We start from the raw sequence: 26348 nt of genomic DNA, 5'->3' as shown, positions 1-26348 counted from the left end.
AAAGTTCATAAAGAGATCGTAAAACTAATCCATATGAGTTGAGTGGTTTAGTCCAAATTTTCTCAAGAGACTCGATCGCTTTATATGATGAACAGATTTGATTTAGGCTTTTATTCACATATAAACATTCATCAACACACACATCAGTCATGGTAAACTGAAGCTCAAGCATGTTCGCTTGACAGGAGAGAACCAATGAGGTTCATTCAAGCATGTTTAGTTGAGTTCGCTGATCAATGTTTAAATGTGATGTGAATAAATTCATAAATGAAATTGAGTATAAAGCAATCGAGTCTCTACAGAAAATTCAGATAAAAAGTGTTTAAAACACTAAACTGCTCAACTCATATGGATTAGTTTTATGATCTCTTTATGAACTTTTTGAAGCGTCAAAGTGGTAGTTGCGTAGCTGTCAATGGAGGGACAGAAATCTCTCAGATTTCATCAAAAAGACCTTCATTTGTGTTCTGAAGATGAAGGGAAGTCTTACGGGTTTGAAACGACATGAGGGTGAGTAATTATTGACAGAATTTATAAAGCCAACCCTTTAAAAATATAATTCTAGACTGAGTCTAAAGATAATGGATTAAGACGTGGCAGCAATCACTCACCAGCTGAAGCGCCACTTAGACCGAATCAGCTTCTGGGAAATGACTGCACTTCTCCTGGCTTAAACAACACAGCAGCGATTTTCACAGAAATCTGCTTATTTTTTCTATTGCTTGTTCACAGTGTACCAAACAGGAGAGTGCCGTTAATCGTATAGGCGTCATTTACGGTCCATCTTCCCTCCCTTCCCGTCCTCTTTCCATGAATGATTTTGTCGTCACACTGTAGGAAACGTCTTGCAGCAGAAATGTATCTAACGCTGCGGGAATTTATTATTTTTAATGTTTTGCTGAATGGTCTTTGCAGGTCTTTCTCAGTCACAGAAAGGAACCTGGGAGTAGTAAAATCACAAAACGTTAATGAAACATCCACTGATGATGTATAGCTGCAATTTTGGTTGATTAAAATAGAGTTAAATTAGGGTGGATGAACCCAAAATCCCTCATAGTTGAAACAAAAACATCACCACTGACAAATGTTTATAGTAGAGTCAGCTCCATGTAGAGTAGCAATTAAGTTCAAATTAAATATGTTATATAATAATTTTATGGATAATTATAATCGGAATATTGTTTAGATGTTCAGAATTTTCAGTTCAGAAATAAGCAAATATACTAATGAAGACCTGATCTCACTGGACCAATGCATCACATAAAATATTTACTTACAGTCAAAAGAATCAAAAGAAAAACAATCATGATAATCATTATTTAAGCTTGTATCACACGTTCTCTGCTCATGGTCACTGTGTAATACTGTAAACCTAGTTTTTGTTGACAAAATATTTTAGGTTGGTTAATTGATGATCACATAAACAAGCACAAAAAATATATTTTTTAATACACCAAAGTTTGTCCATATTAGAAAGCGTAGGCCAAAGAGGAAATAGCCTACATGGGTTTATGTTGGATTCATATTCAACTATGGCCTATGTGATTTTTAATCGTTATTGTAATATCTAAATATTGCATATTAAACCATTACATTCACTGCTTTGGTAATATTAGTTCCTCTTTTATTTGTTCTCCTGGAGCTTTAATGGGGGGAACACGCGCTCGCGAGGGAAGCGGACTAAACAACTCCTACTAAATAATGTCGCTGGCTTGGGAGTTGTTTAATTAAGGTGTTTAAATTATACACGTAGTAAACACACATACTAACTCGTTGATATTATTATTATTTTACGCGCGCCTGACGGATACAGATAACTACCGACGGTTAACTTACACAAGCTCTGTCAAATCTCTCACCTGTGGGTCACTGTTGAATCAGGTACGTTGTCTTACTAATTTTGGATGATGTTCCCCTATAATGTATTCATTTTGGAGCTAATATTTTTGAGTACTTCTCTCTCAGCACTTCTGAAAATATCAAAGTATAAAAGTGATATGATCGTAAAGTCTGTGAGTCTGCGCCACTAGCGGCATTAAACGGAATTGCAATCTTTTTACTTTTCTATCTCAAAGCGAATGACACCCATGAGATTTATAACAACATTTTCATTAAAAATACACTATAAAAATTGAGAAAACTCAAAAACTTGAGTCAACTAGCTTCAAGACATTTGTCAGCATACCCGATATATTCAATACTCAACAACAATTAAAGTTGGTCAAACAGAATCTATATGAACTAAAAAAATTATGTTTTTTTTTAACTTGTGGATCAAAGTTCAATAAGCTTGTATTTATACACAACTGAGGATTAACATTACACAATAGAGTAATGCAGGGATGATCACGCTGGTTCACTTGACAAAACCCAAAAGGATTTTTCCATTGGCTTTTGGATTATTGCAGAAGATAAGGTCTGTGACTAACAAAAGCTTATGATTCTTACATGTTTTGTTCATCATGATAATCTTCACAAATGAACACAACTTTTATGAATTTTGAAGAGTAAATAGCCTACAACATGACTTAGTAGTAGCTAACAAGTTGAAAATACTCAACTGCAATGGAAGAAACTTCACCAAAGATTACTTACTCTTAATGGTGGCTTGACTTTGCACCAAAATATAATCAAAAACACTTACATAGAGCTAAAACATGTCTTAAATCTAAAAACCAAACATTATGTCATCATAATTCCCCATGCTTTGATTAAGTTTTACTTTTATTAAATTATTCAAGTGCATCATTAGTTATCAAACTGAACTTGCTCAGGATGTTCTAGATGTTTATTATTTAAGTTGCTTATACAAAATTTACTTTATTTAATCTCTTTTGTAGTCAACTTTTTCAGGGTTATATGCTAGAAGTGGAATTGCCTTGTAAATGAAATCTGTTTGCGTCAGTGTGTGTGTGCTGATTGGCCAATATCAGCTGCTGGTGTGGACAGCAGACTCGTCCTCTCGCTTGTTACATCTTTCATCACTCCAGCTCGAGTTTGGCAGAGTGAAAACCACTAATATGCTTCCATGTGGCACTGAAACTGAAAACCACAGGCAGATCTGGAAACTTCATGATAATGCTGACCAGCAAAGGGTTCATCTGGGTTAACGTGGCAGTGCCAGCATTTGTGTGTTTTTGTGTGTGTGTTGTGATAACAGAAAACACATGTGCGAAAGGAACTTAGAAAGATCGTGTGTTTGTGAGTATACAGGGGACACACTTGTGAATTTGTTGTGGTAATACTAGATGAACTATTTCAAACTGCCCCTATTATGCTATTTTAAAGGTTCCTGATTTTGTTTTGGAGGTCTTCTACAATGGGTACACTTTAATGTTCTCATACAATGTAATATACATTGCACATCACCCCATTTCTCAAAGAGTCTGAAAACGGTTCGTTTGAGTCTTTCTAAACCCCTCCTTTCCGAGAGCTACTCTGCTCTGATTGGTTAGACGGCCCAGTCTGTTGTGATTGGTCTACAGCTTACATCGTGTGTAAAAAACGAAATGCCGTATCCGTATCAATTCCGGCGTGAGTCCTCGTCCTTTTGAAGTGCATCAAAGTGGATTCTCAGCGCTGAAAACAGCGTCTTCTCGACATGAACGACACGAACCAAACTCTTCCAGTCTCAGCTACAACTACAGTGTTTGAGGGTCAAAGTAGACGTTGTTCACAGGCAGCCAATGAAGACCTTAGACTGGCATTATGCAAATGAGTTACATTGTTATATAGGTTTGTAACAGGAAGTGAGACTGGAATTACTGACGACTCGTTTCAACAGTTCAGAATCGATTCTTTCTTTTAGGAGACAATAACTTTATTTGTCACGCACTTTGCAGACCTTTTACATTCACAAAAAGCGATATTACACACTGCATGAAAGGTCAAATTCGAAAAAACATATAGGGGCACTTTAAAGGTTGCCACGTGAAGGTTGTTTGTAAAGTTGTGAGCCTTTCCAGTTGGATCAAGATCACTCAATCCTTGGAACACATTTGGTGCAGAATAATCTCCCCTTGCTGCTCATTATTGCAAATGATGGCTTATTTAATATATAATGTATTCATGTTGTGTTGTGACAATACTTGGGACATTTTGTTCTACAGCTAAACTGCACACCCATTCCGAAAACACGATTTTTGAAACAGTTATGTTCATTTTTGAAAACATATGTTTCTAATAAGTAACTAGATAAGTTTGGGGTGTGAGTGTGTGCAGTTTACGTTGTAGAACAAAACGTCAGCGTATCATCAAGTTATGTTTACCACAGGCTTTTTTTTTACTCATAAATTGAAAAACCCCATAAAAAAACCACATAGGAAACCTTGAGAGAATTAGTCTTCCAGGTTATGACGTCAAACCTGCACAACTCTATAGATGTTTTAGCTCTATTTAGTGTTTGTAAATGTTAAATAGTTTTGTGAAGTCACTAGTATTCCCTTTGGTGAGTGTTGAGTAATACTGGGACGAACAAAATGTGCTCAAGAGTTGACAGACCATCCTTACAATTGACATCTGAAACATTTACTGAACAGTTACTAAAACATTTTTTGCTTTGTGTCAACTTGCAAGTAAGAGTCGTCTACACGTACAAGAACGCATATTGAAGTAACTTAAAACCTCGACAGCTGCTCGAACTTACACCGAAGCTTGTTTGAATTAGATGTTTTTATATTGCAACCTAAATTTTTACAACTAATACCATAACTCAGAAGCCACCTTGACATTATCTAGAGTTTATGTGTGAGTCCTTCTTCTGTTTGCTGAGGGAAAAGGCAGTAGGGGGAGACTTGAGACAGACAGGGACACTTACACACACAGCTGTTTCTGTACTCTCATTCTGCTTATCTTTCCAAGTACCAGGAAAAAGAAAGATCAGGACTGAACTTTGGTCCTAAAAAACGCAATTAGGCCTTATTTTAAAACCCTAATGTGCTCGCATGCACACAAATCTCAGTTTAACAGCTGAAGTGATTGTTCATGTTACTGGCTATCATAATAGATAAGTTTACAGGATGAAACAGTAGTGACTCATTTCTTGACTCGTTACTTTCATTTGCATTGCATAATGTATTCAGGTTGATGCAGTCGTAATGAATAATATATTTTATAAATGTTTTATTATGTATCGCTTGATTTAGATTCTTAGGTTGCATTGTAAAACATTTATATAGTGTTAATTGCTGATTCTATAGTTCATCATTTGAATTTTAAGGAAATATGTTTATTTATTTAAAGACAGCTGCGATTTGTGCTGCATCTACGCTTCAAAACAACGCTTATGTAACAGTTCCTGTTCCCCTCAAATCCCCTGAACCCCCCCACCCCAGCCCTCCGCTGGTGTAAGGTAACACGCATACCGCCAGCACTGCTATGCTCCTCCTCCAAAATACCAAGTAAGTATAATGATGACGGCAGACTTAAGCTCAGATGGAGCCACAACACTGGATTAAATGTAATTCATGGATCCACATGAATCGAGACTTAAGCTAATAAGTGATGGATGTGGCCTGAAGCTGAATTTAAGGTCATTTTGTTGGATTGGTTTGCGCCATACACTGCCACAGTTGCATTGACCTTGCCAGACTAAATCGCTTTGTTATTTGTGACCTAATTTCTTAGTGTTTGTGTGCTAAACAATTATCAGTGTGTTATTATCCATCCGGCCTGTGCAAGAAAAGACCTTACACTGCCAATAAACATAGGCGATAACAGTATGTGTGTGTGTGTGTGTCTGTTTCTCTGTGAGTGTATCTGTGTCAGTGGTTGTGCAGTGCTGGGGAAAGTTACTTTTAAAGGTAATGCATTACAATATTGCGTTACACCCTAAAAAAGTAACTGATTGAGTTACTTAGTTACTTTTTTATGGAAAGTAATGCATTGGGTTTTTTTTGTGTTACTTTTTCTAATCTAGGCTTGCTTGTTTGTTTTTTTGTCGTATTCGTATGGTTGAATGGGATCATCGAAGGTCAGCTGCAAAGACGTTGGTTAATAAAGTGAGATTAAATAAATACATAAAGTATATTTGTGTAATGTAACATTTAATTATAGCAGGTTTGCATATTATTCTGAGTTTGCATTTTACTGTTTTTATTCATTTTGAGGAATACTGAATGTGTTTTTGTGCAAGTGAGATGAGTAAATGCAGCTACAATAACCATCATGTTCACACACACATGCCTCTGCACTTACTCATGATTTCTCTCAACATGTGGACTGTCAGTCAAAAAAATGTGAAAACAAAGTAACTTGTGTTACGTATTTGAGTAAACTCAGATATTATGTTGTAAATTTAAAAGTAATGTGTTACTTTAGTTACTTGAAAAAAGTAAACTGATTACGTAACTCCCGAAACGTGTAATGCGTTACCACCAATGCTGAGTATTTGTACATTTAAAGCAAGGATGCATTCAATTTTAAATTGATCAAAAGTGACAGCAAAGACATTTATAATGTTACAAGTATTTCCATTTCAAATAAATGCTGATACTACTATCTATTTTTGTTCTCCCCATGTGCACTCCCTGACACAACTGTTTTCCTTCACCTGTCTTTCACAGTCTCATGAAAGCTTTAGTAAAGTTCTGATTTATGTATGACCCTGCTGCCATGTTTTTTGTAGACATCACGCTAGTGTTTAGCAAGGCCCTCCTCGTAATTGTAGATGTACTGTGAAATTCTGTTCTCATGAGATCAGCAGCCAGTTGCTGCCACAATGATGCATTCCCACCTATTCTGGCACAGTTGCTCAAAGTTGCTGTTATAATGTTGATCGTGCTCTGATGTCAATATCAATCACAATATATACACAAAATCAAATGGAGGGATTCGATCGGGACGGCATGTTCAAAGTATAAAGGTACAGGCCAGGGACCACAGCCAGCCTCATGTGGTGTGTGCTTGCATGTGCAAAGTTTGAAGCAAGTGCTGATTATAAACACAGAGAAGTGTTTGAAAGAATGAGGGGTGGCTGTCGAATGATGAGGACTTTCTGAGACCTCTTGTTTAGTCTCACATCAAGAAAAAAGTGCACTGAAGGAGGGACCAAATATCTAGTAAATATCATAGAGACTTGTGAGTGAATTTTTATTTATTTTTTTTTTTTTTATCCAGTGCTAAATAACCATCTTGCAATCACACATTGTAGAAACCCACTACCAATGGTTTAGCAACCACTCAAAACATCTGGTTATTTCTGTTACTTTAAGCCTCTTCATTTCTATTATTTTCTTGCATTTTAAAATGTAGACTGTGTATTTTTTAAAAGCAAGTGTTGAGGAGAGTAGGGCAGGCAAAGAGAGAGAGAGAGAGAGAGTTCCTTCGTATGGATACTCATTAAAAAGTAATGTGTGGCTTTGTCTCTGACTCATCTAATGCAGGCTACCAACCTCACTTAAGTTCGCACAAGCATTCAGATGAGCCTAGAACACATAAAATGAAACACGCATAGATTGGGGCAAACCACCTTTGAATGAAGCTCATTCTACCATTTAAGTGAACGAACGGAGGAAAGAATACATGATGCAATTTTGTGACCACAACAGAAATGTTCTGGAAACGGTACCGGATATGTTTGTCAGACAGAAGAGGAGGGTGATGCTCTGTGTGCTTTTTGTGCATATGGTTGTAATTGTTTCATCTGTGTTGGAAGCATTGTGATTCTCAGATTCACAGCAAGAGACTGGGTACAGTGACGTGTTCTTTGTGTGTGTGGTGTACTAGAGCTAAGTGTATCCAAACAATAAGTACAAGCAGTGAAGTAGCATTTGAACATGCCTTTTTTGCAGGGACACTAACATACTGACTCTGACACTGATTTAGCGTCACAAACGCTATGCACTAAAATAGCGTATTTTGCATAGTATAGTAATGAGAGCTCCACTATTTCCAGATCATAGAGGGGTGTTGATACAGTTAGTAAAATTATTCAAACTTGTGACAAGCAAATATTATGCAAACCCCGGAGAATAATGATTTCGACAAGCAGGTTTTGGGGGGCAAGCTGCAGCAGATTAAGAAAAGTCATCAAATTTGAAACAGACTTGAAGAGCGAGTTCCTACAGGATTATGAACATCGTGTGTGTTTTCACAGAGCTGTTGGTTGTAGGACTTTGCCAGCACTTGTACTAATAGAGAGGGAGAGAATGAGAACATTTACTATCAGCGAACATCTCCTCAATCTGTCAACTGATTTGCACTCTTTCTGTTATTAACCAGGTGCTTCAGGCCTTACCTTTTAGAGAACAAACAAAAGACTTGTTGGAAACTCATGCAGATGAACAGCCTGCAGAAAGGAGAGTTGATTTAATGAAGATGTGCATGCTTTCTCAGTTGGAAACATCTAGAAGTAACCAAGCTAATGGCCTCAATGTCAATGTTTTTCTAAAGAGAATCAATGGGACTATAAAAGGTTTGGCATTGCCTACCACGTTGTTCTCATAAAGTTTCAACCAGTGACTGTGTGTCTGTATCTGTGTTGAAAACCATCAAAGGCTTGTATGATATTTGATCGAATATTTCCTTATTGTATGTCTTTATGACCGTACATCACAATAAATAGGCCCTGTCTCTGACTTACCCGTGGCCTTATATGAAGTATGCAAGCAGTTTAAAATATTTACAGGTTCAATATTCAAAAAGCTAAGGGATCCATAAGTGTGGTGTTTGGGAGCAGAAGGGTCCTGTGGGGTGTTTGTTTACCAGTTTGCAGATTTGGAAAGTGTACTATGTACCAAGCTTGTTTGTGTGCCCGGCATACAGTATATTGCAAGTTACTACTTATTCTCATTACATTTATTGAGAGTTATGTGACAGAGAGGACAAGAAATGGTGGGGAGAAGAGGATCAGGAAATGACTCGAGCTGGACTATGCCACTGTTCTGACACTGTAGATACGGACAACAATATGTTCATTTATATTGACTAATGCTGGAACTTTTCGAAAGTAAAGTGTGACAGTCATGTTTGGTTTTCTCTGCTAGTTATTTTAAAAGGCTTCGTTTGCTGCTTCATTCTTATAATTGCATGATTCTGTAGGCCACAGATTGTTAATCTTTTTATCCCCTGGGACACATTGCATACACTGCAGTATTGACTGTTGGCTGTTGACTCACAGTGCATCTCATATGAGTATCAAGTGTTCATTTGCAGTTGTATTAGTAATGGCCCATTGACTTCAGCCTTTATCAGTGACCTTTGTCCTCCTTGTTTGCACTTGTTAACAAACCACTTCTAGTTTTAAAAGATGAAGCTTTCTGCTTACTCAGACATTTCTAGAATTGAGTATATATATATATTTACTAAAATGCCTTTTGGTCACATTTTACATGATACATTACTTCTTTTGTTTATTTAAAATTTATATTAAGGTGTGCTTACTTTGAGTTTATATGGTGGATTGCTAAACCTATCTGATTGTGTATGGTTATACTGACATGTCTCTCTCTCTCTGTCTCTCTCTCTGCAGGTAAAGCACTCTGTGACAGTGCAAATGGGGGAGACTATGGAATACCAACCCCTGGTCCTGCCTTCAAGGAGGTCTGGCAAGTAAAAGTTTGGCCTAAAGGTCTTGGCCAAGCCAAGAACCTGGTTGGCATCTACAGGCTCTGTCTGACTGAGAAGACAGTCAACTTTGTCAAGCTAAACTCTGATGCAGCCGCTGTTGTGCTCCAGCTGATGAATGTGAGGCGTTGTGGTCATTCTGAAAACTTCTTCTTCGTGGAGGTGGGTCGTTCAGCAGTAACTGGCCCTGGAGAGTTTTGGATGCAAGTGGAAGATTCTGTGGTAGCACAGAATATGCATGAGACTCTGCTGGAAGCCATGAAGGCCCTGAGTGAGGAGTTTCGCCAACGTAGCAAGTCACAGTCAGCTGCTGCAGGAGTGGGAGGTGGCAACACTGCATCAAATCCTATTAGTGTTCCATCTCGACGGCATCACCCTAATCCTCCACCCAGCCAGGTTGGATTCACAAGACGTCCACGGACCGAGCCACCAGGGACAACTGGAGGATGTAATAACACTTCTCCGACTTCTCGCCACAGCTTCCCCCGAACTCGAACATCCAGTGATGGTGGAAAATTTGATGATGGAGGTGGTGCAACAACTGGAGGGATTGCTTCATGCTCAAGTCCAACGACTAATGGGTCATGTTCCAATACACCTATACTGAGATCAACATCTGTTCGTGCTCAAACCCCAGTCAAGGCACAGCATGCACTAATGAGATCCATCTCAACCCCAGCTGCACCAAGCCTGCCTTCTGGGACAGGACATGGATCTGAGTTTTGTGCAATTGGAACGGGGACGAACAGCAGTGTTGGAGGTGGTAATGGTAGCGTGTACAGTAGAATACCTCTCAGACAGCCCTCTGTCTCTGGTTCTCTTAGCGACTACGGATCATCGGATGAATACGGCTCCAGCCCTGGTGAGCACTCTCTGCTAACCCCAACTATGCAGCCAGGGTCTGCAGGTAGCTCAGGTGGGCATTCTCTTGGGGATGAAGCATCCAACTACATCCTTATGAGTCAGAGAGGAGCTTCCAAAACTCAGTCAAGCCAAAATGCATTGCCACAGACCAGGAGGGTTCTGAGGCGCTCTTCTAGCAGAGAATGTGAAGCGGAGCGCAGGCTAATGAGCAAGCGGGCCTCCCTCCCACCCATGGCCTTAGAGAGACTTGCACCACTCCGTCGAACTGGGGAAGAAGCTGCTGAAGAGGATGACTATGCAATTATGACTCACACCACCGGCCGAGAATCCTTTGAATCAAGGCAGGATTCTGGAGCAACAGCAAGTGAAACGGGATACTTGGAAGTAGCTGCAGAGGTTAAAGGTGATGTTGGTAGCAGTGAAACGAGTGTCCCTGCTGTCATTGGAAGAGCTAATGGAGCAGTAGATAATGGCTACATGTCCATGTTACCAGGGGTTTCAGCTCCCCCAGTATCTCTTTCTCACTCCCTTTCAGTAACAGTTTCAGATCCAGACTCAAAGTCTGCAGATGACTACATGGCCATGACCCCCAATAATAGCATTTCACCCCCACGGCAGATCCGTCCACCACCTTCTGGTACAGATGGCTACATGATGATGTCTCCCAATAGTAGCTGTTCACCAGACCAACGAGGGGTCCCTACTGCCTGGGTTGGGAGTAGCAGTGCCGACAGCCGAACTGGCAGTGACTACATGAATATGTCACCTATAAGTGCCCGCTCTGCCAATAGTACCCCACCACCACCTGAGCCCCACACTCCATCTGACCTGCATCCTCAGCAGCCTCCACCCAAGATGGTATATTCTTATTATTCTCTACCCCGCTCATACAAACATAATCCCTCAACACACTTTGAGGAAGGGCCAGGAAGAGGGAAGCATTTGGTTAATGGTGGTAGAGGTCTGGGTGGAGGTAGGGGGCTTGGTAATAGCAAGTCCAAGCATCAGGAACCCCCTGTTGGCCGACATCTGTCCCTTTCGTCGTCCTCATACTCCTCCAGTTCTGCTAGCAGCGAGAGCCTGGGTGAAGGTGAAGAAAAGGCCGTCAAATTGACAGGAAGAGCAGCAGGTGCAACTGCAAAGGACATTGAGCAAGGATCCTTGCAGCAAAGACAAGGGTCTGGAAGGGTAAAGCAAGGGCATCCTGGTCAGCGGGGCCGACCTCTTAGCCTGTTTGTGGATGTCTCTAAAGCCAACACTTTACCCAGAGTCCGTGAGACACCCCTTCCTCCCGAGCCTAAGAGCCCTGGGGAGTATGTCAGCATTGAGTTTAAGGGTGAGAGGAACCAAAAGGCAGGAGGTAATGGAACTGGAGGATTTCGGCAAGATGCTTTTCTTCCACCTAATACCCACCGCCACTTACCCAGGCCTACCTCTTGTGTTGCTGGGTTTATGCCCTTCTCACATAGCTCCTCCACCCCCATTTCTCCATTAACTGCTTCTGAGTATGTCAATATGGAGCTAGGAGTCTCACTATCCCCCTCGCCTATCTCCCTCACACCACTTGGGTTTCCCCCATTCCCTACCCCTCCTGTCACGCCTGCAGCGGCCCCTAAAGCTCATGATGAGCACAGCTCTTCAGTTCTAAATGAGGATGATGCAGAGAGTGAGATGGGACTTAGAAAAAGCAGGCAGGTGTTTGTACCACAGCCAGGAGACCCACCCACAGCTTGTGGTGACTACACAAAGATGGCCTTTAGCCTGAACTCAGGCAGCACGTTAAGTTCTACATCACCAAAAGCCTCTTTGCCAGACCAGCCTGAGTCAGTAGTTCCAGCCCTAGGTTTGGGACTGGGACTAGACTTTCCACTTGCCAAAGTCCCAAACCCAGATCACGGGGCTAAAGTAATCCGAGCAGATCCACAAGGTTGTCGACGCCATTGCTCTGAAACGTTCCAAGCTCCTTCCTCACTTCTACCTTGCTCTGCAACATCCTCTGCATTCCCTGACCACTCTCAAGTTATGGGCCGTCGACTTGGTTTTGATGGTATGCTTTGGGGGAACAGTGGCTCAGCAGACATCTCATCTCAATACATCAACCCTGGACTACCCAGTCTGTCTGTTTCACAGACATCATCCATGGAACAGGGCCTCAATTACATAGACTTGGACCTGGCTAACAAGGAAAGCTCCCATGCTGCTACAGATGGGCAAGCAGCTGTCCACACACCTGCTGCCCGTATCTTTTCCTCTGTGCTGGGTGGAGGAGCAGCAGGGAGCTCCGTAGGAGCTGGAGGTTCAGGCGGGAGTGCTTCAAACCTCAACATGTATGCTAGCATTGACTTTTACAAGTCAGAGGAGCTACGGACACACCAAGGTAGCAGCAGCAGCAATGATGGTACAGGTAAGATCAGCTAAAAATGAGATTAGTCTGAAAAGTACTGAATTCTAAATTTCACATACAATATAAGATTTATCCCTAGCTTCACCAAACCAAACAGGTCCATTATACAATTCACTGCCTAAGTTTGCATACTTTGTCTGCTTGGTTTATAAATCTCTTGCAGAATTTATACAAATATAATAGATAATAGATCTTTTTTTTTTAGTACTGCTTTTCAGAAGCTAGATATTTCATAGGATATTTCCCACAAGACAAAATAATATTTTTACACCGATCATCCTGTTCAAAAGTTTACTCTACTTGGTTTTAAATGAAACGTGTTGCCTTTTCACAGAACATACAAACAGTCATTTATCGCTGCAAATTTATAAGATGCATACCTTGGATGCAGTGTAAGTTGCTGTGAATAAAAGCACCTTCCAAATGCATACAATTTACTATTTAAAAGGATAATGTGAAAATTCTGTTATTTTTGTCTCGGAATATAAATATCAATAATCTGAAATGAGAGGACACCGAGGGCAGTAATAAATAAAAATGCAATTTTTATTATTTTTAATGAATGAAAAACAGTTCTGCAAGGAGTAAGTAAACTTATATTACACGGTAATATATTAGGACCTAATTAAAACACCTGATGACAGAATCGTGTCTGATATCTTTTCAATGTGTTGCTGTATTTATCTCATCTTTAGTTCCGCTTTGGTCAATAACAGGTTGCGATGATGCACTGAAAACAGAGTACAGCCTGTTCCATAACAAAACTTTATGAGGCCATGGTTCACTTTTGTTCTTTATTCATATCCACCTGGTGCCTCTATATACATGTACAGAAGCCACCTGTCTACCAGCCATTACTATGCCAACAATACTGATCAGAGAGCAATGGAAAGTTGCCTTTCGCAAATCTCATAACCATTGGTTTTGTCTGCCGCCTCTGTCAGTCCCTTGGATCCTAAATTTGATTTACTATTTTAAATGCATTTTAAAATTTTCCAGAGTTTATCTTTGAGCTAAAACATTAAAGTGTCCTCGATAGTTATGATAATTACAGGGTAAATGGCTAAATACAGTCTTTTCATTCTGTTTAAGTTACCGTCTCTTTGAGTTCTCTCTGCGTGTTTTAAATGCACGTATGGGTTTGTGGCTAGATTCGGGTTTGCCGTTCAGTGATGGGATGTTTGCATAAATTGTCCTTTTGTACAAATATCGACAGAGCAGGCAAACCACATATGTCTGAATCTCCGTGTTCAGTTTATGTTATGCGAGAAAACAGTGACCCTTGCGGAATAGGAGAAAGCATGCAGTGGTTGTTCGTAGAAGTCTTTGATCTGAGTATCGCTTTCTTAGTTTTTTGCTAAAAATCAAATGTTGATGGCCCGGATTTGCAGCCTGATCTCAAATCAAATGATAAGATTATCACAGAGTGTAGAGTTGGATTAAAAACTAGAGAAAGAAGAGTGAATGATACTGGCTCTTTTTTGCAGCAGCGAGTGGGTGAAGTGAGTCTTTTGCAGTTAGTGGACGGCATGGCATGGGCACTGGGGGGAATGCGGCGTGCTGGCTGTGAATGTTGAGAAGGGGCCAACGTTGTGCTGGTCCAACGTGGTCACAACCGCAAACCCCCCTTTTCTGCATGTAATAAATGATCCTTTTGTTTGTGGCTTTTCTCCCTGGCTGCTCTTTATGTGTGTGTGTGTGTGTGTGTGTATGTGTGTCTCTGCCCTTGCGTGTGTGTTTCAGCTCCAGTAGGCTTGAACTCATCGCTCCCTTTTTTTTTTTTTCTTCTTCTTTTTTCAATAAAATGTTTCAGTCCGAGTAGAGTAAGAGAGCACAGACAAAAATAGATTTTTGGGAGAGAATGTGGAATGGGAAGTCCCCCCCCCCCCACCTCCTTAATTTGAGGAAGGATTAAATCGACTGAGAGGAGGAGGGAGATATAGTACAAGGGTGAGAAAGAGATGGCACAATGGGAGTGAAAGAGAGAAAACGCGAGACCGACAGACAGTGTGTGAATGGCAGATGGAGAAAAGATGGGAAAGAAAGTGAGAGACAGACGAGAGAAACAGAGTCAGATTGTGTTTTCAAGTTGTGGGAGTTGAGGAAATCGTATGAACATTTCATTTTTCAGTGCTTTTGAGGGAACAACGATGAAAGCAGTTTCCTTGGCTGAACTCCAGATTGGGTCTCGCTGGCCACATCCAAACTCCCACACGCAGTCGAGGGAAAGAAAATAGAGAATGAGAAGAATTAGAGGTTGCGATACTGGAAGAAAATGGAAGGAAAGTGGTGAGAGAGAAAGTTGAGGGGAAAAGGAATGGCATCAGAAAACCTGAGAAATAAATGTCTTAGGATGGTATATAATGAGGCTTTTTTTTATTGTATGTGCATGAGAGGGAAAGTATCCTCCTATTGGCACGACAGCCTCTTAATATATGCTTCTCAAAGTCTCTTCGACACACACCTTCACACCCATACACACGCTAAGACTGTTTGAAGCTCTGGCAGGACTGCGCTCTTGATGTGTGGTAGTGCCACGTGTATCTGAGTGTGCTAGAGAGCACTGGATTCAGACAAGCGCAGCTACTGGCACCGAGGGAGGTGAATTCCTCTACTGTGCCAGTGTGTTAAAGAGAGAGAGTGAGAGAGATCATTCATCCAAATCATAACCACAAGATAACATTTACCTAAATGGAGAGTTATGGGTAAAGTGAAGTTGAGATCATTTTCAAATCTCCTAATCCCACACAAAAAAACTATACACCTAGTACACACATAGACTCTTTAGCAGTTTTGTAATGGTCCCCTACACTGATATAGTTGCTTAACTGGGTAATAAAAATGGGGTTTTTTTACTACTCATGGGGTTTTTGCTTAACTGGATCATAGTTTAGATTTCCGCCACAGTCTGCACACATATGCACACTTTGGGACACCATCCATTTATTTAGAGAATGTCGTTCCTTGAGCACTTGTGTACCCTTAAACCTATGCATACTTGTAAATGCTACTCTGGGATTTAATTTATGCTTTGCAGTACATGCACACCCAACCACATCTGGCTAAGAGGCCAAAATTATTCCAGGGATATTCTGGGTTTAGTACAGTAATTGTGGTATAATGTTGATAAACACAAATGTATATATATATATATATATATATATATATATACAGTGTGTGTGTGTATATATTGCTTAAATATAAAATATAATTAAATATGTTAAATATAAAATCTGTGATCCCACTTTCACAACCACTGAGTCACCTTGTGGTGAAAATCAAGTTTTTAATGTTGTTTATATGTTTATGTGTTGTTTTTAATGTGCTTTTAGACAAACCCTGTGCAAATTCATAAGTCAACATCATTGCTGAGTATTTTCTCCTTAAAACTGCAGTGAACCAAAGACGCGGTTTGAAATCGCTGGTGTTTCTGACAACACCAAACTAACTACCTTTTAACCAATCAGGTCAACATGTGATCGCCAACGAGTGGATCTCTGAGCTGGTGTGAGTGAGTGGAGGTGGGGCTCATTTGCATATTCATAGAACTGCGTATACTAAATGAGTCAAGGGTGTAGAGTTACATTCAAGCTATTTTAAGGCATGACAAAAAAATTTCAAGGAAAAAAACATTTAAATATGTCATTTTGGTGATCAAAGATGAGTTTTGAGGGATCAAATTATTGACTACAGGGGGACTTTAATACTATTCTCTCATCCAGGAATCTGTCTTTGTTTTTCCCTCTAAGGTCTGCATTGGAAACCTGTCGATGATAGTCCACCTAAATATATAAATCCATGGAATGGATTTTATTTTTCTTACTTCTAAGAAAACACAGATATGTTTTGCTTTGAGTCTTAAGAATTCACAACTCAAGTCTTACCAGTATGTTTATCAATGTCAATATTTTAATGTCAAAGTTTATTTATAGCATCCCTTGCACATGAACTGTGTACCTACATATAACTAATAACCTCTTCTGTAATTATTGGTTTATTACTGATAGATGTCATAAAACTGAGTCATCCTCCGGTAGCCCAGTAGTCCTGACGGACCCAAATCTGGTTGTAGCTGGTTTGATAGTGGTCAACCAGCAAGCGAAAGCGAGAGATGGAAAGTGTGAGTATACATGAGAGAAAGAGAGATGGAAAGAAAGCTATAGCGAGAGACTGAGATGGATTAAAGTTGACAGTAGGTAATCTGTGGTTATTTATGAACGTCGACGGGGCGGAGTAACGTACGGTCCCATAGGATCCCATGTCCCAGCAAACCCCGTGGAGCTGGAGAGTGGACAAGCCAATTCGCCAGCAGATCTCCTGGAACACAGAGTTCCTCCTGAATAATCCCAACAGGATTATATGCTTCTCCGGCAGCTGTAAATGTGCCTGGACTGCTTTGGCGTAAAAGTTGCGTATCGGAAAGAGAAAATTTACATTTGATTTTATTTAATTACATATACTGTACGGCTGTGATTTAATCGAAGTGACTGAGATATCAATATGGTTAGTCTGATTAATTTTAGCTAAAACGCACTAAATTTTGTAGCTATAGTTGTTAAGTAGCACTGGTCCAGGAGGGCAGAAAGTAGGACGGGCTTGGGAAGGTAATATTGGATGTCCTTGTAAAACAGATTTAGCTGAGAAAGACGAACAAAGGTGTGTGTTTCTGTAGAGAAAGCGCACACCTGGGCTCGATAGCTGCTCTTTTCCTCAGGGCTTTTCAGATATCATCATGGTTACCCTGAGAATATATGGGTTATTTGTACATTTGAATACTTTGACTAGCAAGGTGAATGGGAATCTGGGTGTTGACGTGGGCTGTAGAATTGCTCAGGTGACAGCGCATAGAACTGGCATTTTCTTAAGGTGTGGTGAGTAAAACATTTTCCAGTGTTGAAATATTTCCTCCTCTCACAGTTTTGTATGCAGAGAAGACCATAAATAAGTCACTTGTAGGTAGACTTCCCTAAAGTCCGAAAAATTCTTAAAAGGGTTGCTTTCACCCAAAAAATTCTGACATTTTTACTTTACTTTACTCACCCTCATGCTTTTCCACTTCCAATCCTGTATGACTTTTCTTCTGTGAAACACAAAAGGAGACAGTAGACAGAACGTTGGGGACTGACAGCCTCAGTCATCATTGCATCTTTCTTCCATACAGTGAGACGAATGATGGCTGATGCTGCATAATATCTTTTTTTGTGCTCCTCAGAAGAAAGTCATCCAGTTGTGGAGAAACATGAGGGTAAGTAAATAGTGGCAGAATTTTCCTTTTTCTTTTTTTTTATCCTTATGTTTTCAAACATATTTGATTATACACTACCATTCAGAAGTATGGAGTCAGGAATCTTTTTATTTTCAAGAAACGTGTACTTTTATTTAGCAAGGATGCATTAAATTGATCAAAAGTGGACAGTTAAGACAATTATGTTAGATTTCTATTTGAAATCAATGCTTCCTATTAACCAAATAATCAATGATAGTTGATAATAATACAAAATGTTTCTTTAGCAATAAATCAGTATATTAAAATGATTTCTGAAGAATCATGTGACACTGAACGACAGGAGTAATGGCTGCACATTTTTTTTTTACATTTTACATTATATTAAGTATATATTATAGCCTACATACTACTATGATACTATATAGAAAATGGTTATTTTAAATTGTAAAAATATTTCACAATATTATTGTATTTTTGTTGTATTTTGATTAAGTAAATGCAGCCTTGGTGAACATAAGAGACCTCTTTCAGAATTGTTGTGTTTTGTGAAATTGTTCATGTAGGTGTCAGGCATGATGCACACTTTTTAGATAGGCCTAGTTGATATGATATCATGCGGTAGGGTTACTGAAAAAATTTCAATATTTACACATGATTTGACAGTTTATTTTTATTAAATATCAAAAATCTAAAAGGTGTGCATCATGCCTGGCATGCACCTACATGAACACTTTACAGTTGGTTTTATGACTGTAAGTCATTCTCTTCAAATGCTATTGAAGTTAGAAACATGTGTAGCAATGTCGTATGTAACTTTAGAGACGGTCCCTAAATGTGCGAATGTCAAATATATCCAGTGTGATGCCAACTTTATGCCAGTATTTCACTGGGAAGCGCTCAGCGTGAAACTTTGCGCGTTACGTTCATATTCTGAGTCCGCTTGCCTGTTCCTATATCTGGTATAGCCTACTTTCGTCTTTTTTATTACTGTATTAATCCATTAAGCATTAAGTGTCCTGACCGCAGGGGAATCCTGGAGAATGACGTATTGAGGGAAACACTAGTACTGCAGCACATCACCGCAGATTTAACGTTTTATCTGTACATCAGCATCGTGGAATAACATTATAATCCCGTTCACGGTAGAGAAAGCTGCTTACATGTGCAAAAATAACTGTGAAGACTTAAATGTTAACACAGCTTTTGTGTCTTTATCAGCTTTTCCATATATATACTGGCCCTGATCATCGTCACAAATACTTACTGCTTGCTCTATTTCTGTAAATACGTTTTTATGAATGAATGAGTCTCTCCCGTTGCTTTATAGTGTTCTTCGCCAACAGCCGCTTACACCTCCTGCTGGTGAGGCTCACTAACAGATGGAGATTATCAATCGGCAATCCATTGATATTCCTGCCGTTCCTGGATGTGAAATGTTGAATTTTCTGTTGAAATTGAACCACTGAATTTGTAAAGCGAAATAAAATGGACCGAAAATTGCCGGTCTAATATTATAGGTTGTTATAATATTTTTAAACAGAATGAATATTTTGGAAGTGAAATCTGAAGGGTGAATATGGATTATTTACAACGTGTGTGAAATGTTTTGAATTGAAATATTCACAGCTTAAAAATACAACTATGTTGAATTTCTGCCCATAAAAATGCATGCAGGGTTAATGCAATGCATATTTTTTCAAGTAGTGCAAGTCAACAAGCTTTTTTGTTTAAAAACATTTGTCATTATTTTACTTCCATACACTTCACCTTTAAGATTCAAATACTGAATTAGATGTTGTGCATGTGAGTGAAGTGAAAGGGCTCAGCGATCCTAATTCAAAAGACTTAAGCTTCAAATCTCCTTACAGTCCAGGTAGTAACGCGCGCGCGCGTGTGTGTGTGTGTGTGTGTGTGTGTGTGTGTGTGTGTGTGTGTGTGTGCATGCGTGCGCGTGTGTGTGTGTGTATCTGGTGGCTGCTGTTCCAGTTCTATGAATGGAGCTGTTATGTTTGGGTTTTAGTGATTAGAGACTGAATTAGGTTTCAGATTTAAGATCTGTTGATGTGCCTTACAAAATCTACAACACTATCCTTCATCAGTCGATAGACCATCACACAGGTGTGTGTGTATAATATCCCGGATCATTTACTGCAAGTACATGATCCATGTTTAACGTTAACCCTCTTTTGCACCCAGATGTCTTCTTATATACATGTTTTAATGTTTAATAAATAAAAATATGTATTAATTCCAGTGATGTGGTTATGTAATGTTTGTCTATGTATTACGTGTGTGTAGACAGTGATTATGTCAAAGTCTCTACATCTGTCAGTAATATCAAAGCCACATGAAGGCAAGCCTGCAAGGTTAGCAAAAAAAGCGTAATGCCTGCTAACGCTGCGGTACACTGGGAAGGAGACAAGAGGCCGTTTTTTAATGGATGTCAATGAAGGAGAGGCTTCACTACACTAAATAAAGTGCTTTTGGGGGGAAACGGCTCACCATTTAAAGGGGTGTTATAATGCCCTTTTCACAAGATGTAAAATAAGTCTTTGATGTCCCCAGAGTGTGTATGTGAAGTTTTAGCTCAAAATACCCCACAGATATTTTTATACATCATGTTAAAATTGTCACTTTATGAGGGTGAGCACAATCGCACCGTTTTGTGTCTGTTCCTTTAAATGCAAATGAGCTGCTGCTCCCGGCACAGGGGGCGGAGCTTCAACAGCTTGCACTCACACAGACATGCACTGAACATTTGAAAAACTTTTAGCCTTTTATGTTCAAACCGGAGTCAGACAATGATGGAGAGACTCAAGAAGAAGTGACAACATGTAGAAGTAACAGGACATTTCTGAATGTTTAGTTGATGAATTTATGTAGCTTATGTGTAGTTATCTTCTAGTCATTGATTAGCATATTCTGCCTTGACAATCTATAAATGTTCCGGGGGCGGGTTTATGTAAATTTTAGGGTTGGTGATGTCACTAACCCAGGAGGAATGTCGTGTAGTCCCTACCAGCCGTTTGTTGTAGTTCTTAAAAAGCCATTTCTTTAAAAGTAAATATCTCCCTTTGCTTTGAACTTTGAGCGTCGTAACTTTGCAGATGTTGTTTATGCTCAAACAGCAATATTACACACTAACTGAACTGAAGTAAGAAAAGTGAAATCGTAATTAACCACCTCTTTAATAAATCGACAGCCCATTGGCTAATCTTCAACATGTTTGCTCTTAAAGGGGTAGTTCACCCCCAAAATTTGAATTCTGTCATAATTTACTCACCCTCAAGTTGTTCCAAAACTGTATACGTTTATTTCTTCGCTGAACAAAAAAATAATAATAATATTTTTTTAAATAATGTTGGTAACCAGACATTTAACGGTAGCCATTACCGACATTCTTTAAAAAAAATCTTCTTTTGTGTTCAACAGAAGAAAGAAATTGTGTGGAACAACTTGAGGGTGAGTAAATGATGACATAATTTTCATTTTTGGGTGAACTGTCCCTTTAAACATTCATTTTGGATCGATTGGTATCCACAAACAGTTGAGTGTCGCACAACTCCGAACAAAATTCAATGACGTCAAAGCTGCAGTGTGATTGGTTATCAAGGCACATGTGATCCAAGTTAGCCGTTACACTTTCTGGAGCCACAGACCCTCGTATCACCCAATAATAAGACCATCTCTGGTAATACCGACCCCACTGCACCTGCAGCTATACCCACAATCCTTAGAGGCGATGTGCTACGGCCCCTCCCAAACCCCCCCTCTCCACCCGCATGACTGCTTTGTGCCTCCACTCGTGTATTCGGTGGGCCTGCTTAACTCAGCAGAAGTGATTGTTGAGTTGCACTTTTATGGCATCAGGGTGTGCGGCCGAATGAAACGAACAGGGAAGAATGTACACAGATTGTACAGAGTGTGTTTCTGGGTGTGTGCCCAGCTGTCAACACATTATACAAGTGCCCAGCTGTGGGTTTAACGCAGGGTGAGTGTGTGTGAGAGTGGCATCAGTTCAGTCCAGGGCTACTGCCTTTTGACGTTTAATCTCCCATTGACTGCACGGAGAGAGAGGAAATGGGAGGATTTCAGAGCGTCAAGGATGAATAGACCATTCAATCCCTTTTCTAGACAGAGCCAGGGAGAAAGGAGAGCAAGACTTAGGCCCAAAACATATGTATACAAGGATGTGATTGCAAACGCTCATAGCTATGCAAGCTTTATTTCATGCGTTGTTGCAAAATATGTCTCAGCTTTATTCACAAGGGACACTGTTGTCATCTTTAATGGTCTATTTTCTCATTCAGGCCAAGAACTAGCGGCAAAAGCACTGTATAGTAGGCGAAAAACAGTACGTGACGAGTTGTATGTCTGAATTCACAGTACTCATAAAAGAGAAGTAAATATGCACATGCAGTTTCTCATGAAGCGTTTTTCAATTGAAAACCATTATAAAGAAAATGCTTACCATTTAGCGTGTTGCTTTCGTATTCTCTGCTTAACTCGTCTGTATTAATCTATGGATCATCTATAAGCTGTACACTGAATTTGGTCTTTTAATATCACTGTATTCACGTTAAGTGTTTCAGAACGTCCTGCTGTTTTAGGTGGTTGGAATATTGCAGCCGGTGATATTTATGGATCACAAGTGCCCAAAACAGCAGTTAAACTATCAATAACACATCCGATTTAATAGCACAGGTAACTCTATCGCCCTCCTGAGCCCTGAGGTTTGCTTTCTCGGTAATGCAAGAACACGCTGTCATTTTGTGCAACAGGCCCATGTTCTTGCTTGCGTCGACAAAGCAAATTCACATTAAAGTGAATGAGCAATGGATGAATCTTATCATACATTCACCATTCCATGTGTTCGTTCTGGATCTGAATGTGCCCAACTGAATAAGTCCTTTCACCTACGTTATTTACCCATGTGTGATACTCATTCAGTGTTATTTCAATAGTTCTATTGCACAGCGTAGACCAAGGCCAAACAATGACTCACGACACACGCAGTCAGAGCCCGCGTTTCAATGGGGGACGAGAGGAAAAGAACAAGACTGAGAGTTGGCGAGTTTCATCTGCCGTCTTATTGCGTCAAAGAAGCAGAGATGCGCATGGTTGCCATAGTGAAGCGTAAGACCTTGCCTCGGTTTTTCTGCCTCTGCGACCTCAGAGAGACGGTTCTTCCTCAAGTCTTGAGGCCGGTTTATTGCGTCTTTCTGAGCATCATGTCTATTCTTGTCTCTGGCGCTTTTCTTTGCCTCATCTCTCCTATTTTCCTCTTTTCTATCATCCATCCATCAGCTCTTTTTGTATTATTATTCATTTCAGGGATTGTTTCTGCTGGTCAGTAGTTCAGATTTGTTTTTGCCTATATTTTAACTGGGCTCACCACAATTTTTTTTTTGAGTCAGAATAAATTAAATTACATTTATATAGAGCTGTACTTACCTATTTTTTTGATGATCGATTAATCTGTCGATTATTCTTATGATTGTTTTTGTCTATATTTTAACTGGCTTCGACACAAAAATGAGTCAGAATGAAATTAAATTACATTTATATAGGGCTGTACTTAACTATTATTTTGGTCGATTAATCTGTCGATTATCTTTACGATTAGTTGATTAATCAATCGATTATTTTACGATTAGTCCAATTATTTTCTGATTCCTTTACTGAACCTAGCAATAAATAATAATCGTAACTTCTGCCATTAATCTTTTATTCAAACATTTTCTCATAAAATACAAAAAAAATAAATATTTTTTTAAATACCAACATAAAAAAATAAAGTGCCAAGAATTAAAAGGCATCAATCAGTAATAAACGAGACCAATCGAGGTGTGAGTGCATCAACTTTGATCATTTTTACTCCAAGGAATTGATATTTAAATCAGCATAGGAGTTAAAACTTGTGTGTTAATTAATGACTGCTACAAATTAACAAACATCTATTGGGAAACTGGCATACCGTGAATTTTAGTCCATTTCTACTGACAAATTTTCCGAATTTGCAACTGTGTTCACAGCGAATTCACAACAAACGAATGTTCGAACAGAAGACCAAATGTTTAAGACACAAAATCACAAGTAACTGCACAAGATCGACAAATGTTATCGCAAGATATAGTGAGACCGTCTGTCTTGAGCATTGTTTTTAAATCAGCGGACTTTTTCAAATCGACCGATCATCATAATCTCAGAGATCTACAGAACATTTCCATTAAGTGTGTGTGTGTGTGTGTGTGTGTGTGTGTGTGTGTGTGTGTGAATAATCTCTTTATCTCAGTCCTGACAGGGCTCATTCCGTTGAGAGTGAGGGTGTCAGCTGAGACCGTGAAGACAGAACGATGGCCAGATAAGAAAAAGAAAGGAGGAATAAGGGCACATTGCTCTATCAGGGTGTTTATTAATTCTTTATTTCTGCTTTGGCTTGGTGTTATGGGTACAGGAGTGCATTGAAGGGTCAATGACTGCGTTTCTTTAAAACCTATGGGTGTGTAGTGTAGAAAAAGCATATGCTGAAACTGAAGTAGGGATAGTCTTCTTAAGATCTAGTTTCACAGGTTTAAGGTGATGGACAGACCCACTCCCGTTACCCATTCCAGGGCATGTCAGCGTGTGTTAGCGTGTGTGACCAGTGCTGTTCTTCTATTCTTAGTTACGTCTCTCCTCAGGTCATGGCTTTGTTCACTAAGCACTTTTGCCAAGTTTCACACACCCTGAGTGAAGAAAATACAGGAGATTAGATCTCTTACATGCTGCATTTGTAGACATAAGTGGTTTTGCATTAGGGACACATATTTTTAAAATTGACTAGTTGGGTGTGTCGCATGATGGACGACAAGTGAAGTTGACTAATCTTTCTTAAGGAAGTCTGGTATAACCGAGCTGTTTTTGGGGTTACCTGATTATGATCAGGCGTGTTTCTTTCGGGGCCTTTTCATAAGACTCTTTCTTGCTTTCAGAAACCGAGCGCAATAGAAATAGAAAATAATTTTAAAGTTTAACTGTTAATTTGATACACCGATGACATTTGACATTATGACTATTGCAGCAATGCAAGTTTTACAGTGCAAACTATTTAACAGTATACGAGAAGGATAATTAAATCACTAAAAACTATTTAGGTAAAAAAAAAAAAAAAAAAGGTAGAGTTGACCGTTGTGAACTATTCCCAGTTTTTATGTACTCTACTGTTCAAAACTTCTGCTCACCAAAGTTGCATTTATTTGATCAAAAATACAGTAAAAACAGTAATATTGTGAAATATCTTTTGAAAATAACTGTTTTCTATTTTGATATACTGTAAAATGTAATTTATTCCTGTGATCAAAGCTGAATTTTCAGCATCATTAATTCAGTCTTCAGTGTCACATGATCCTTCAGAAATCATTCTAATATGATGATTTGCTGCTCAAGAAATATTTCGTATTGCTATCAATGTTGAAAACAGTTGTGCTGTTTAATATTTTTGTGGAAACCATGATATTTCTGATCAGGATTCTTCAATGTATAGAAATTGTATAGAAACATAAATCTGTTTGCTGTCACTTTTGATAAATGTAATGCATAATTGCTGAATGAAGATTCTAGTTGACCCCAAACGTTTGGCTTTTTTTGCTTTAAAGATTATGTTCTTCAGTTGAAATTGTCTTCGCACCAACAAACTGATTTAGCTCCTCTGTTTATTTTCTTAATCTTGTTAAATGGCTTAAAGCATTGTTTAGACTTCCGGACTTAGATAATTTGTGCTTGTGTGTCTGGGTGTGGGTTTATAGGTCTATAAAAGAGCGCTAACTCAATTACATGCACATACTCAGTTAGATTCATTCAATTTTATTGATTTAAACACAGTTTTTCCATCCCCTTTTTTATCAATTGTATCCTATATATTATACACTATTACCTTTTTTTCTTGATATGTAATAATTTACATTTTTATATTAAATATAAAAATATTTATATATATATATATATATAATATTTTAATAAATATATAATTTATTTAAATTATTAAAATATTAATTTTTATTTTTATTTTATATTTTAAATTATATATTTTATATTAAATATATAAAATATTTATAAAATATATATATATATTTGTCAGCCTTCATTTGTTTTTTCTCATCTGAGCAGTGCATGGTGGCTTTTCATAAACTTTTTTTAAACATAAACATAAAATGTAATGTATAAAATTACTGCTTACAAGATTCTATGATTTTTGCATTTTTGATTTTTGACTTCAAAAAGTCATGATTTGACTGACAATTAGTAATT

The 26348-nt window shown here is 38.9% G+C and overlaps 1 protein-coding gene across 1 annotated transcript in view; it reads left to right on the top strand.

Annotated features, from left to right (window-relative positions):
• Positions 1-26348, top strand: part of LOC311080232 (insulin receptor substrate 1-B) — a 53521-nt gene that overhangs the window by 7286 nt on the left and 19887 nt on the right. The window contains exon 2 of the mRNA XM_084110015.1: positions 9470-12832. Coding sequence (XP_083966141.1) covers positions 9470-12832 — 3363 coding nt within the window. The remainder of the gene's footprint in view (positions 1-9469; positions 12833-26348) is intronic.

This window comes from Abramis brama (assembly GCF_963993115.1).
Source record: "Abramis brama genome assembly, chromosome: 3".
Lineage (NCBI taxonomy): Eukaryota > Metazoa > Chordata > Actinopteri > Cypriniformes > Leuciscidae > Abramis > Abramis brama.
The sequence above is the reverse complement of the archived record's forward strand: the minus strand, read 5'-3'. Positions and strand labels throughout refer to the sequence as shown.